Raw genomic sequence first — 15,108 nt, forward strand, 5'->3', positions numbered from 1 at the left:
AGTTCCATTTTAAGGTCTCGAAGACCAGTTTTACCTTTCATTTCTAAATTTCCCAAGGGCAGCTGTCAGCTTCCTTTACTTCTTGGTATTTTTCCACCAGGAAATATTTAGAAATCTCTATACGAGGAATATGCGGACGTCAAAAGCCAGTGATATTTAAGGAGAAGTATATAATTTTATTGAATATTAAGGCCTGAATTTAACCGCGAATTGGAATGGGCCAGGGACAGGCTATGGGGAAATCCATTGATCTCGGATGGGTTTTGGGACAGGCAAGGCTGTAAAATCACACCCTAAGTGTCTAGACTTGCCTTACAGTTACCTCTGCACAGATTTTACAAAAAGAAAGCATGAGTTTGTAGACATAATGGTTAAATTCACATTGTTACAATTTAGCTTTGTGAATTGGAAATCTATTAATTTGAAGAACAAGCTAGGTGTAACTGATTAACAACATTACCAAAATAAAAAGCTGTTCTGGCAGTCTGTTCTATAACGTCTCAGTCAATCAGTTCTCTTCCTTATTAACTTTTCGATTTCAATTCCAAGGTTTGAAAGGATTGAAAGGATTGATTGGGTGGCACGGTGGTTAGCACTGCTGGCACACAGCGCCAGGGACCTGGGTTCAATTCTGGCCTCGGATCACTGCCTGTGTGGAGTTTGCACTTTCTCCCTGTGTTTGTGGGGTTTTCTCTGGGTGATCCGGTTTCTTCTCACAGTCCAAAGATGTGTGGGTATCATTGATTGGCCATGATAAATTGACCCTAGAGTCAGGGGATTAGCAGGATAAATACGTGGGGTAAAAGGAATAGGATCTGAGTGGGACTGTGGTCAGTACAGACTCAATGGGCCAAATGGCCTCTTCTGTGCTGTAAGAATTCTATGATTCTGTAATTAATGCAAATTTGGAAATGGCAGCTGTAAATCCTGAAATGAGGCACATGTAAAATGTTGGTAGTGATTTACATACATCTCACAGAGGCATAAAGCTTTGACACTATATGGCAACTTCATTTTAATGGCTCTTCAGTGCCATCTGCTGGGGATAGTATGAAATTTTTATGTTGAAACACCGATGTAATTAAACTGTGAATCCAGTTTACAGCTTGGCTCTATAGGTATTGGGTGATTAGAAAGAATATTTCTCCCTAACACTAATTTTTCTTTCAAAATGCTCTACCTCTCTGCTGTTCTGCTTGTCCCACACAATCTAGAACTTCCTGCAGTTTCAAGACAAATCCATTTTGTAAAATTATTACACACTCTCTGTACAGCTGTAATCTCAAACAGAACTCAGGCTGACTGGAGCCTCATTCACTATCTGTGATCAACACTTCTGCAAAATTATCTACCTGTGCCCTTCTTTCATCTCACTTGTTGCTGATACCCTTAACCAGTCTTTTTTATTCATTCATGGGATGTGGGTATTGTTAGCGAGGGCGAGGTGGTGGTGAGCTCCCTTCTTCAACTGCGGCAGTCCAGGTAGATGCATCATGGTGCTGTTTAGCAGGGAGCACCAGGATTTTGACTGAAATCATAGAATCCTTACTGTGTAGAAGGAGGCCATTCAGCCCATTGAGCCTCAACCAACAACACTCCCACCCAGGTCCTATTCCCGTAACCCCATGTATTTACCCTGCTAATCCTCCTGACACTAATGGTCAATTTAGCATGGCTGATCAACCTAACCTACACATGTTTGGACTGAGGGAAAACTGGAGCACCTGGAGGAAACCCACGCAGACACGGGGAGAATGTGCAAATTCCATGCAATCACCCGAGGCTGGAACTGAACCTGGGTCCCTGGCTCTGTGAAGCAGCAGTGCTAACCACTGTACCAACGTGCTGCTCCTGAACTAATAATGACATATTTCCAAATCAGGAGTGGATGTGAACTGGAGGAAAACTCTTGAAATATTGGCATTCTTATGCACCTGCTACCCTTTTTAGATGGTAGCATTTGTATGTTTGGAAAGAGCTGTTGAAGGAGCCTTGGCAAGTAGCCACAGTGCATCTTATAGATGGTACACACTGCAGTCACTGTGCACCGGTAGTGGAGGAAAACTGTTGAGTGCCAGTCAAGCAGGCTGTTTTGGCCTGGATGGTGTTGTGCTTCATTTATCTTGGCTTATTGAAAGTATTCCAATCACACTCCTGACTTGTGCATAGTAGATGACAGACAGATTTTAGAAGATGAGTTATTTACTGCCAACCTCCTGAGCTCCTCTTGTAGTCAGTGTTTATATGGCTGATCCAGTTAACTTTCAGGTTAACGGTGACCTGCAGGATACTGATGGTGGGGGATGCAGTGATGTTAATGCCATGAATGTCAAGGAGAGGTAGTGAGATTGTATCATTGGGGGTGTTTATTGTTGGTCACTTGTGTAGCATGAATATCACCTGATAGTTATCACTCCCAAGTCTGAATGTTGGCCAAGTCATGTTTTATAGCAGCATCGACTGTTTGATTTTTGAAGGAATTGGAAGTCTAACTGAACATCAGCGAGCATTGCCACTTCTGACCTTATGCTGGATGGAGAAGGGGCACAGCCATTCCCTCCAAATTTGACTTCTCCAAAACACACCATCCCAAGAACCACCTAAGTTAACTTCAAAGATATATCGCTCACAACTTATCCTGCAGTTCTATTCACTTATTTTCTTAGTCATAACTGACCTCCAAATCTACAGGAATTAGAACTCTTGTCCTCATTAACAAATCTCTCCCTGGATCTCCCCTACTCATTCTTTCACCCTCTTTGAACAATAACAACTAGTCATCTACTGCAGGCCTCCTGTGGATCTCTTCCATCTATCATTAGCATCAAAATTGTACTCACTCCAATTCTCTCCCTGAACTCTGTTTCACTTTGCTAACTCCCTACCCACTTTCAACAGTCTCTTACCTATCATTTCAACAATGTTTTTAAACAATTGTTTCTGTCTGATGTTTGCACCTTCTCTGTGAAGTGAGGAGATGTACTCTCTGCATTAAAAGACATTATATAAATGCAAGTTGTTGCAGTTTATCCTTTGTAGCGGCTGCCCTCCAGTAGCCGATGTAGGGAGTTATTATTCACATCAGGGTTGACATGTTACACCAGGGGAAGGAAGTATTGCAGCCGATGCCAATTCCTTGCCTATTCAATATCTATATATTATTTATTTTGTTAGTCACAAGTAGGCTTACATTCACACTGCAATGAAGTTACTGTGAAAATCTCATAGTTGCCACACTCCGGCGCCTGTTCGGGTTACATCGAGGGAGAATTTAGCATGGCCAATGCACCGAACCAACACACCTTTGGGACTGTGGGAGGAAACCGGAGTACCCTGAGGAAACCCATACAGACACAGTGAGAATATGCAGACTCTGCACAGTGGCCCAAGCTGGGAATCAAACCTGGGTCCCTGGCACTGTGAGGCAGCAGTGCTAACCACTGTACCACCCCATACTGTCAACAGAGCTCAACGAATGGTGATTTGGAATATAAACCATGGCTGGCTTTGCCTCATCTACCAGAGTGCTATGTTCAACTGTAACATGTCATTGAAGGGAGAGGTTCACACTGCAGCTAGATGGTATAAAGGAAGAGTTGGTTTTCTACAGAAATGAATTTGATGGGCCAAATAATGCTGTTATGGTAAATCCTTCATGTGAGGCTGGAAAAATGATCAAATATATTTATTATTTCTCTATTTGATCCATTCCCTTTCTTATTAATATAAAGGAAAAAGATGACAGATGATGGAAATCTGAAATAAAAACAGAAGATGCTGGGAAAGTCTCAGTAGGTCTGGGTACTAATGAGTCACAGTAGATTTGAAATGTTAAATCTGTTTGGTTCTCCACAGATGCTGCCACACATGCTGAGGTTTTCCAGCATTTTTTGCTTTAATGTCCTTCCTTAGTGTCCACACTGATTTATTACCAGTTGTTGGCTGCAAGAGGAAATCCTAATTGATCTTAATTTACTGCCGTTTCCCCTCTGGATGGGTCAAAGGACAATTTCACTAAATAACAACCCATACCTATTTACACCATCACACTGATACAAGTTAAACATCCAATCAAGTACCATCAGCTTTTCCACTTCACATTTTTAAACCTTCACAATAGTGAAATCATTGACAAAAGAAGCAGTGGCAATTTAAGAAAAACCTTATTATTTTCACAATCTGTGGTTAGGATTTGGAATGCACTTCTTGATAGGGTGGTGGATATAGATTCACTAGTAAAAAGGTAATTGGTCAAATACTTGCAGCAGAAACATTGCAGGAATATGGGGAAAGAGCAGAAGCATAGAACTAAATGGCTTCCTCTTTGTGTCTATGCCTGCCCTTGATGGGCTGATTGGCCTTCTTCTGTGCTATACTTTTCCATGATTTATTTTTATTCATTTGTGGAACATGGGCACTGCTGGCTGGTCAGCATTTAGTGTTCATTTCTAGTTGTTTTGGAAGGTATTTGAGAGTCAAGCACATTGCTGTGGCTCTGTAGTTACATGTGGGCCAGGCCAGGTAAGGAAGGCAGATTTCCTTCCCTAAAGGGCATTCCGAAGCCATTAAGCTTTGAATTCAGTGTTGACAAAGACCATATGGCCAGCAGCAGGAATACTTTATGTCTTGAGAAGAGGTACACAAGTTTAACTTGAACGTAGCAAAACAAAACACAAAATTTTGCTTTGATACACTGACATTCCTTTCATAATTTAAATCCAGCTTTTGAAATCTGAAGAAACAAATTAAAAACTTGAAGTCTGCTGCTTCACAGGACTTTTTTTATTTATTGGAAAACAGCCAATATAGTGAAGGTTTTAAAAGATTTTATAGGGAGTAATTGCTAATATTTGTAACACTTATTCAGAATACATCAAATTTTCACAGTGTAGCTGTAGCAATCTGTCACAGCAGGGGAGGGCGATGAACCATGTCACTGCTGAACTCAGCCAAATCGGCATAAATTCTCCCTGCTCTCTCAGAAAAAGCTTGTGCTGAAAATTTGGTCGAGTTAATATCACACAATATGAGCATGTGAAATAGGAGCAGAGGTAGGCCATTTGGCCCCTAGAGCCTGCTCTGTCATTCAATAAAATCATGGCTGATCTATTTGTGTCGAGTTCTACATTGCCATCTAGCCCCAATAACCTTGATGTGCGTACAGTTCTAATCACCCTATCATAGAAAGGATATTATTAAACTAGAGAAAGCGCAGAATAGATTTACTAGGATGCTACCGGGACTTAATGGTTTGAGTTATAAGGAGAGGCTGGATAGACTGGGACTTCTTTCCTTGGAGTGTAGGAGACTTGGGAGTGATCTTACAGAGGTCTATAAAATAATGAGGGGCATAGATAAGGTAGTTAGTCGATATCTTTTCCCAAAGGTAGGGGAGTCTAAAACTAGAGGGCATAGGTTTAAGGTGAGGGGGAGAAATACAAAAGGGCCCAGAGGGACCAATTTCTTCATGCAGAGGGTGGTGAGTGTCTGGAAAGAGCTGCCAGAGGCAGTAGTAGTGGCAAATACAATTTTGTCTTTTAAAAAGCAGTTAGACAGTCACATGGATAAGTTGGGTATAGAGGGATAAGGACTAAACACAGGACTAGCTTAGTAGTTAAAACAAAAAGGGTGGCATGGACAACTTGGGTTGAAGGGCCTGTTTCCATGCTGTAAACATCTTTGATTCTTGACAATCAAGAATTTATCAACCTCTGCCTAAAAAATATTCAGTGATCCCCGTTTCCACCAACTTCTGAGGTCAAGTTCCAAATTTGCACAACTCTCAGGGAAAAAAAAAATCTCCTTACCTTTGACCTATTAGGGTGAACCCTTAATTTTAAGGCATTGTCCTCTAGTTCTGAACTCACCCACAAGAGGAATTATCCTTTCCACATCTACCTTGTCGAGACCATTCAAGATCTTATGCTTCAATCAAGTCACCCCTCACGCTTCTAAACTCGAGTAGAAACCAGCCCAGTCTTTCCAACTTATCCTCAATGGGCAACCTGCTCATTCCAGTATCAATCTAGTAAACCTCCTCTGAACCATCTCCTAAGCATTTACATCCTTCCTTCAAAAAGGAGACCAAAACTGCATACACAATTCAAGATGCGGTCTCACCGTTGCCCTGTATAACTGAAGCATAATGTCCTTACTTTTGTGCATCTGTGAGATTAGTAACATCAGGTGTATACATTTCAGGAGACCAATTACCACAAAGTGGCCACAGAACATTCAGCATTTGAAATCGTAACATTTAGAAAACTTTTTTTAAACTTACTCATCAGTCCTACAAGTACATAAATTCATAATGGAAATTGGTTAATAAAATCTTGAACAACATTGTTCAGACACAGGAATAAGGGAAATAGGAGCAGGATTTGGCCATTTGGCCCCTCGGGCCTGCTTCGCCGTTCAACTAGGGCGGCACAGTGGTTAGCACTGCTGCCTCACAGCGCCAGGAACCCGGGTTCAACTGTGGCTTCGGGTCACTGTTTGTGTGGAGTTTGCACAGTATCCCTGTGTCTGCATGGGTTTCCTCTGGGTGCTCCGGTTTCCTCCCATAGTTCAAAGATGTGTAGGTTAGATTGATTGGCCGTCTAAATTAACCCTAGTGTCAGGGGATTAGCAGGGTAAATATGCGGTGTTATGGGAATAGGGCCTGGGTGGCATTGTGGTTGCTGTGCTTGCTGGGCTGAATGGCCTCCATCAGACTATAGGGATTCTAGATCATGGCTAATTGTCTACCTCAGGTGTCAGTTTCTCACACTATCTCGCATATCCCTTGTTGTCTTTATTATCTAGGTATCTACTAATGTTTATCTGGAACATATTCAATAGGCGAGCCTTCATAGCCTTCTGGGATACAGAATTTGAAAGATTCACTACCTCCTGAAATGAAGAAATTCTTTCTCATCTCAGCCTTAAATGGTTAACAACCCTCCACACTCTCCTCTTTCTCCTACCAATGTGGATAACTTCATATTTTCCACATTGTATCACAGAATCACATAACTGTTATGGCACAGGAGGTGGCCATTCGGCCCACTGTGTTTGCAGCAGCTCTCCAAATGAGCATTATGACTTGGTGCTATTCTCCTGTCGTTTCCCCATATCCTCACATATTCTTTCCATTCAAATAATTATCTAATGCCCTCCTTAATGCCTCCATCACCCTTCCAGGCAGTGCGTTCCAGATCTGAAATACCCACTGTGTGAAAAGGGTTTTTCCTCAAATCACATTTGCTTCTTTTGCAAATCACTTTAAATCTGTGCCCTCCAGTTCATGATCCTTTTGAGTGAGAACAGCATTTCCCCCTCTACTCCGTCCAACACTCGCCGCCCTCCCCCCCGCAACCGATTTTGAACACCTCTATCAAATCTTCTCTTGGCCTTCTTCGCTCCAAGGAGTTCCAATCTATCTTCATAACTGACGTTTCTCATCCCTGGAACATTTCTTGTAAATTTCTTCTGCACACTCACAAATGCGTTCACGTCCTTCCTATAGGGTGGTGCCCAGGACTGTACACAACATTCCAGCTGAAATCTAACTCAACATAACCTCCTTGCTCTTGTACAATATGACCCTATTAATAAAGCACAGGATACCATATGCTTTATTTTCTGCTCTCTCCACCTGTCTTGTCAACTTCACTGATCTATGCAGAGTCACGCAGGTCCCTCTGCTCCTGCATCCACTTAAAAATTGTACCCCTTAGCTTATATCGTCTCTCCATGTTCTTCCTACCAAAATGTACCACTTCACATTTCTACACTCAATTTCATTTGCCACCTTGCTGTTCCACTCCACCAACTTGTCTGCATCCTTTTAAAGTTCTACACCGTCCTCTTCATAGTTTACAATACTTCCAAGTTTTGCATTATCCCCAAACTTAGAAATTGCATTCTGTACACAAAAATTTAGATCATTAATATATATCAGGAAAAGCAAGGGTCCCAATAGTGACCGCCATGGAAACTCCACTACCAACCTTCCCCCAGCTGGAAAAATATCCATTGACCATTATTACCCTAGTGAGAAGTCTCGCAACACCAGATAAATGTCCAACAGGTTTATCTGGAATCACAAGCTTTCAGAGTGCTGCTCCTTCAACAGGTGAATGATGAACCCGAGCAGTGCTTCGAAAGCCTGTGATTCTAAATAAACCTGTTGGACTCTGACCTGGTGATGAGAGACTTCTTACTGTGCCCACCCCAGTCCAATGCCAGCATCTCCACATCATTATTACTGTTTCCTATTACTTAGCCATTTTCTATCCACGTCGCCACTGTCTCTTTTATCCCATGAGCTGTAACTTTTGACAGAAGTCTGTTGTGTGGCACTATACTGAATGCCATCTGCCAGAAAATGAAAAGCTGTGTATATTATCACCAAGCTGTGTACATTATCTTTAACTTCAAAAATCTCTCTGGAGTAATTCCGTGTGAGTACTTTACAATTGGAAATGTTTAATTTTGCCACCTGTGGTACTATTTACAAACTGATCCAACTGCTCTTCAAAAAGAAATGCATCCTGTTTAGGTTCCCCCATCACTGAGGTTGGAGATATTTGTGGAGCCTTCACCTCCACTAAGTTGTTTAATTGCCCACCACCATTCAGAATTAATGTGACAGGACTGCAGAGCTTAGATCTGATCTGTTGGTTGTGGAATCGCTTAGTCTTGTCTATTATTTGCTGCTCATGCTATTTGGCAAGCAAGCAGTCCTGTGTTGTTATTCACCAGGTTGACGCTTCACTTTTAGGTATATCTGGTGTTACTCCTGGCATGCCCTCTTACACTTTTCATTGAACCAGGATTGATCCCCTGGCTCGGTAGTAATGGTAGAGTGGGGATTATGCCAGGCCACGAGGTTACAGATTGTGATCGAGTCCAATTTTGCAGCTGCTGATGGCCCGTAGCGCCTCATGGATGCCCAGTCGAGTTGCTAGATCTGTTCAAAATCTATCCCATTTAGCACGATGGGAGTGCTACACAACACAGTGAAGGTTATCCTCAACTGAAGATAGGACTTTGTCCCCACAAAGATTCCAAGGTGGTCATTTCTACCAACACTGTCATGGGCAAATGTATCTGCAGCAGGCAGATTGACCAGGATAAGGCCAAGGATGTTTTTCCCTCTTGTTGGTTCCCTCACCAACTACCACAGACCCAATCTAGCAGCTTAATCAGAAATGGTGTTACCAAGTCATTCTTGATGATGCGACTTTGAAGTCTCCACCCAGAGTACATTCTGAACATTTGCCACCCTCATTGCTTCCTCCAAGTGATGGTCAGCATGAAGGAATTCTGATTCTTCAGCTGGGGAAGAGGGGAGGGGTGTGTGTGACATATGGTACTCAACAGGAGGTTTCATTCCCTACGTTTAACCTGACGCCATGCGACTTCTGAGTCTGGTGACAAAGTTGAGAACTCCCAGGGCAACAGCCTTCTGACTGTCTATCACTACGCCGACATCTCTGCTGGGTCAGTCCTTTCTCTCTTTCTTTGATACTCCAGGCAGGATATAGGCTCTTTTTCTCAATCTCTCCCTCTACAACTTCTCATCCTCGGAATCATGCTAACAAACCTTAATGCACCCTCTGTAAAGAAAACGTTTCCTTCCAAAACTGTAAACAGTAATTAACAAATTGTATCATTGCAACAAGACTTCTTTATACTCACAGTCAAATCCCTTTGCATTAAATGCCACCCATACCATTTGTCTTCCTACTTGCTCATTGTACCTGCATGTTAATTCTGATTCTGGGGCATTGATATCCAAACCTTTTTAACACCAACATTTAATAGTTGCTCACTTTTTAAGTTATCGAATCGGTGTAAAAAGGAGGCTGTTCAGTCCATCAAACCTGCATTGACAACAATCCCAGCCAGACCCCATTCCCATAACCCCGTGTATTTACCCTAATCATCTCCCTGACACTAAGGGACGATTTAGCATGGCCAATCCACCTAACCCACACTTCTCTGGACTGTGAAGGGAAACCAGAGCACTCGGAGGAAACCCACGCAGACACAGGGAGAATGTGCAAATTTCAGACAAAGTAACCCAAGGCTAGAATTGAACGCGGGAGCCTGGTGCTGTGAGATAACAGTACTAACCACTGTGCCAGTGCCGCCTGTTTTTGTTTCTCTATCCTTTAAACCAAAATGAATAAATGCATTATATTGTATCTACCATCTTCTGTCCATCTCATAATCTATCTAAATCCCTTTTCAGGTTCTTGTGCCCTGCTCACAACTTACTTTGCTACCCAGCTTTGTATCAGCAGGTACGTGAGAGTTGGTCCCTTCATGTAATCTATCACTGTAGATTGTGAAAGGTTGGGAACTTGAACTTGAAACGGAAAATCTATATTGGTACAATTGCTTTTTTTCCACATCAATGCAACTTCACTGCTAGCTGAGGGTCTTTTCATCCCTGTATCCTTTGAACTATAGATATTCCTCCAGCACCCAAGGATACATGCTATCTGCCCAGTGGTTCTGCTAGTTTTCAGGTTAAAACATATTCAGTATATTTTAGGTGTACACAACAAAGAGAAAAAAAACCTACTCTTACATTTTATTGAAGAGTGTATAAGGAAATATTAAGGAAATCAGTAGCTTATACACATAACCAAAGTGTGATTTTTCAAAAGAAGAATCTAAAGAAACTTCAATGATAAGAAAAAACCATTTGACCATCATTAAAATGTATTTCTAGTTAACTAAACTTCCATCTAAAAAGATGTAAATGTATTTTGAATGGTTCTGATGCTTCCTTTCTCTACAATCATAATCGGCTAATGAAAATGTTCCTTGATTAGTGCATTGCTGAAAACTTACCTAAAGGTTCCTCTGCTGGGATAAGAGATTTGAGGGAATTGAGCCAAAAGGTCACTTGATTCAGTTGTGTTTCGTACGGTTCCTCCAGACTGAAAAGCACCATGTGGATAGCAGTGGAATCATTTGCAGCAAAATAGTCATAACAGCAGTAATAAGCAGGATTGCCAGAGAATTCCCAGACATTAAAATCACCAACACCTAAAAAAGATATTCAAATGCTTCAATTATTCTGAGATCAACAATAAGTTTTAAAAAGACAGATGGGTTTACAGTCCAACTTACTTTACTCTTTAAAATTGCTAGAAAACAAGTTCCAGTATTCGGGCTCAGTGTTGGGGCCCTTGCTATTTGATGTGTATATTAACGATTTAGATTTAAATATAGGTGACATGATTGGGAGGTTTGCAGATGACACAAAAATCGGCCGTCTTCGTGAAGAGGATAGTTGTCAACTCCAGAATGATATTAATGGTTTGGCTGATGTGCACACAAGTGGCTAACAGAATTCGATCTGGAAAAGAGTGAGCTAATATATTTGGGGAGGGCAATGGAATAATCAATAAACTGGAAGATACTGAAAACAAATAAAAGAACTTGCAGCATGTGTCCATGGGTCTTTAAAGGGGGCAGGGCAGGTGGACAAGGTAGTCAAAAAAGCACATGGAATGCTTTTGTTCATTGGATCATTTATTAAATATAAAAGCAGGGATGCCATGATGAAACTGTATAAAATGCTGGTTAGGCCTCAGATGGAGTTTTACAGGAAGGACCTAACTGCTCTGGAAAGAAGGTAGACATTTTCAAGAATATTGCCAGGGTTTGAAAATTACAGCTCTAGAAGAAACTGGATAGGTTAGGATTGCTTTCCTGAGAACAGAGGAGGCTAAGGGTGACCTTATTGAGGAGCACAAAATTATGAGGGGCCTAGACAGGGTTGACAAGACTAGTCTTCCCCTGGTTGGGGGTCAATTACCATGGAGCACAGATTTAACGTGGTTGGTAGAAGGATTAGAGGGACATGAGGAAAATCCTTTTCACCCAGAGAGTGATGGTTGTGTGGAATTCACTGCCTAGGCTTGTGGTTGATGCTGAAACACTTGATTCATTGGGAATGTGTTGGGAGCTGCAGTCTCACTGGAGTTCTGGAACTTCCACTACCTCTTTCCCAGCCCCTCCCTCTCACCTCAACTGTCCAATTACAGCTTCATCTCCTCCGTTATGCTTGCCGATCCGCCAATCGCATCTTTACAACCCCATTCTCTGTGCTTACTGGCCCAGTAATCTCAGTCTCGCCAACCCTCTTGATCCTGTGTGCTTGTTGATCTTACAGTTTGCTTTCCTTTCTCACTCTCTGCCATCACTTGCTCTTTTTTCCTAGAGTTATGTGAAGTTGGGGCCTGGGGTGGGGTAGTGGTCGATGCAGACTCAATGGGCTGAATGGCCTCCTTCTGCATTGTAGGGTCTCTATGATTTTGATGCTCAGCTTGTGGTCGATCTTTACTCAAGGAGCCTGGCGCTCCTCTGTTCTGTATCTCAACAGCTTCCGGAAGAACAGAGATCTGACAGTAAAAGATGGAGCAAAGAAATAGAAAAGCTGAGAGGGCTTCAGATGACACACAGGGACAAGGAATGGTGGTGATAGAGAGCTTCCTCTCACATCACGGGGCACTTACACTGAGCCTGGAAAAGGGGACTTTGAGAAATTGTGTTGGAACATGTATGCCTCTCATTAAAACAACATTTTTACAAAGTACTCAATGAATGCTACAGTGCTGCTTTATTGTTTTGGTTGGAATCTGGGGTCAAGTTCATTTTCAAGTGTTAAAATGGAATCACAGCAGAAAGTAGTTTGGAGGCACCGAATTAAGCAGTGGTCTATGAGCTTACATACAGGAAAGCACAGTGTTGAGAAACCATCAAGAAAAACTCATAAGGCAGTTATACGGACTGAAGCATTGGCAAACTATTTCAAAGTTGATGCACTTGTTCATTCCAGTGAAAGTTCGGATTCTTGCTGGGATAGTTTGCCTGACCTTGGACACCATATTCAAACAACTACTTTCCTGTGAGTTTTGATGACAAGTGCCTGTAGGTTTACTTGATCACTCATAACATCACATCCAAGCCATGACATGTCTGCACCAGTTTTGCAAACATGCTTGCTTCCAACAGGGATCATTGCACAACCATCCTAAATAATGGTCGATTTCCCTCTCCCTAAACCATCTATACCGACAATCACTGCAAGATCCCATGAGTAATGCTGGCTAAGGTCAGCTAACTCAGTCTGTGTGGGAATTAGTTTAGTTTCTTGCTGATTAAATGGTTTAGCTATTCACCATCAGGAGAGCCCTTACTTAATAAATGCTATAACATTTTAAAATAAACTGTCACTATAACTGCTGCACTTGCATCACAAATTGGTTTACTGTGGATTTGACAAGTGTTGAATTAACCTCAAATTAGTGATGTATTGCAAACGCAATTAATGCTTTCAAAATGCAGCTTCATCTATTCAATTTTATACACCAACCATGCAGTTCAAAAGCTAAAAAGCAGGAGTTCAAAAAGAAGCCACTTTAAATAAGCATCTTTTATATAAAAATTGCTTCACGTTCAATAGCAGGGGAGGTAAGCAGCTTGATTTTCAGAAGGCGTTTGACAAGGTACCTTACAAGAGGTTATTGCAGAAGGTAAGGGGGCATGGAGTTGGGGGTAGGGTGTTAGCGTGGATAGAGGATTGGCTGTCAAATAGGAGGCACAGAGTGGGGGTCAATGGGTGCTATTCGGATTGGCGGTTGGTGACTAGTGGAGTGCCTCAGGGGTCAGTGCTGGGGCCTCAGCTATTTACCATTTATATCGATGATCTGGAGAAGGGAACCAAGTGTATGGCGTCAAAATTTGCTAATGACACCAAGATTGGTGGAACGGCAAATTGTGCGGAGGTTGTGGAGAGTCTACAGAAGGATCTAGATAGGCTGGGCGAATGGGCCAGGAACTGGCAAATGGAATTTAATGTTGGCAAGTGCGAGGTGGTCCACTTTGGTAGGAATAATGGTAGGAAGGATTATTACTTACGTGGCGAAAAACTGCAGCAGGCGACGGTGCAGAGGGACCTCGGGGTCCTTGTGCATGAGTCGCAAAAACCCAGCCTGCAGGTGCAGCAGGTGGTCAGGAAGGCGAATGGGATGCTGGCCTTCATAGCGAGGGGGATTGAATATAAAAGTAGGGAGGTCTTGCTGCAGCTGTATAGGGCATTGGTGAGGCTGCAGCTGGAGTACTGTGTGCAGTTTTGGTCGCCGCACTTACGCAAGGATATTTTGGCCTTGGAGGGAGTGCAGAGGAGGTTTACTAGGCTGATACCGGAGTTGAGGGGGTTGAGCTATGAGGAGAGGCTGAATAAACTAGGCTTGTACTCGTTAGAGTTTCGAAGAATGAGGGAAGATCTCATTGAGACATATAAGATGATGAATGGGATGGATAGGATAGAGGTAGGGAGACTCTTCTCGCTCAGAAAGGACAGTAGGACCAGGGGGCACAGCCTCAAGATAAAGGGGGGGGCGGTTTAGAACAGAGTTGAGGAGGAACTTCTTCACTCAAAGGGTGGTGAATCTCTGGAATTCTCTGCCCGTTGAAGTGGTGGAGACTGCCTCGCTAAATATTTTTAAGACGCGGGTTGATGGGTTTTTGATAAGCGAGGGGATTAAGGGTTATGGGGAGAGGGTGGGAATGTGGAACTGAGCCACGACAGATCAGCCATGATCTTATTGAATGGCGGGGCAGGCTCGAAGGGCTAGATGGCCTACTCCTGCTCCTATTTCTTATGTTCTTAAAGGGTTATGAGTTCCATGTCTTCCATCGTGGTGTAAAGTAGTCATTACTTACCATTAACATTAGCATGTTGTATGTCTATAGCTTTAGTGGATTGGTCATCAGTTGCATAATGTAGATTGTGCGCTGGTGAAACAAAAGCTTGCAGCACTCCTTTGGTTAGACTTGGTTCAAACATCATGCTGCGGCTCCTTACACTGACATTTTCACAGCCAGGGTATAGATTTGTAATACTCACTGAAACTGAAGAATGAGAAGTTCATCAAATAGGTGTTTATAAATTTAATCTTTCTTAGTCCAATGTCACAATCTAATAAAAGCAGCAAAATATTATCCACATTTAATTTAACCTTTAAAAAATATAAAGGACACTCTAGTGGCCCAGTGAACGAAAGGTACCAAGTTGGACTGAACTGATCTCAGTTGGAA

General features: G+C 42.3%; 1 protein-coding gene across 5 annotated transcripts in view; it reads right to left on the reverse strand.

Annotated features, from left to right (window-relative positions):
• The window catches only part of dapk1 (death-associated protein kinase 1), a 198,253-nt gene that overhangs the window by 22,607 nt on the left and 160,538 nt on the right, over nt 1-15,108 (reverse strand). For all 5 annotated transcript variants that reach the window (XM_080188807.1, XM_080188809.1, XM_080188808.1 and 2 more), the window contains exons 21-22: nt 14,734-14,922; nt 10,849-11,046 (exon numbers count right to left, since the gene is read on the reverse strand). In XM_080188807.1, coding sequence (XP_080044933.1) covers nt 10,849-11,046; nt 14,734-14,922 — 387 coding nt within the window. The remainder of the gene's footprint in view (nt 1-10,848; nt 11,047-14,733; nt 14,923-15,108) is intronic.

Source organism: Carcharhinus amblyrhynchos, chromosome 5, assembly GCF_965287045.1.
Source record: "Carcharhinus amblyrhynchos chromosome 5, sCarAmb.v2.hapA, whole genome shotgun sequence".
NCBI classification, from domain to species: domain Eukaryota; kingdom Metazoa; phylum Chordata; class Chondrichthyes; order Carcharhiniformes; family Carcharhinidae; genus Carcharhinus; species Carcharhinus amblyrhynchos.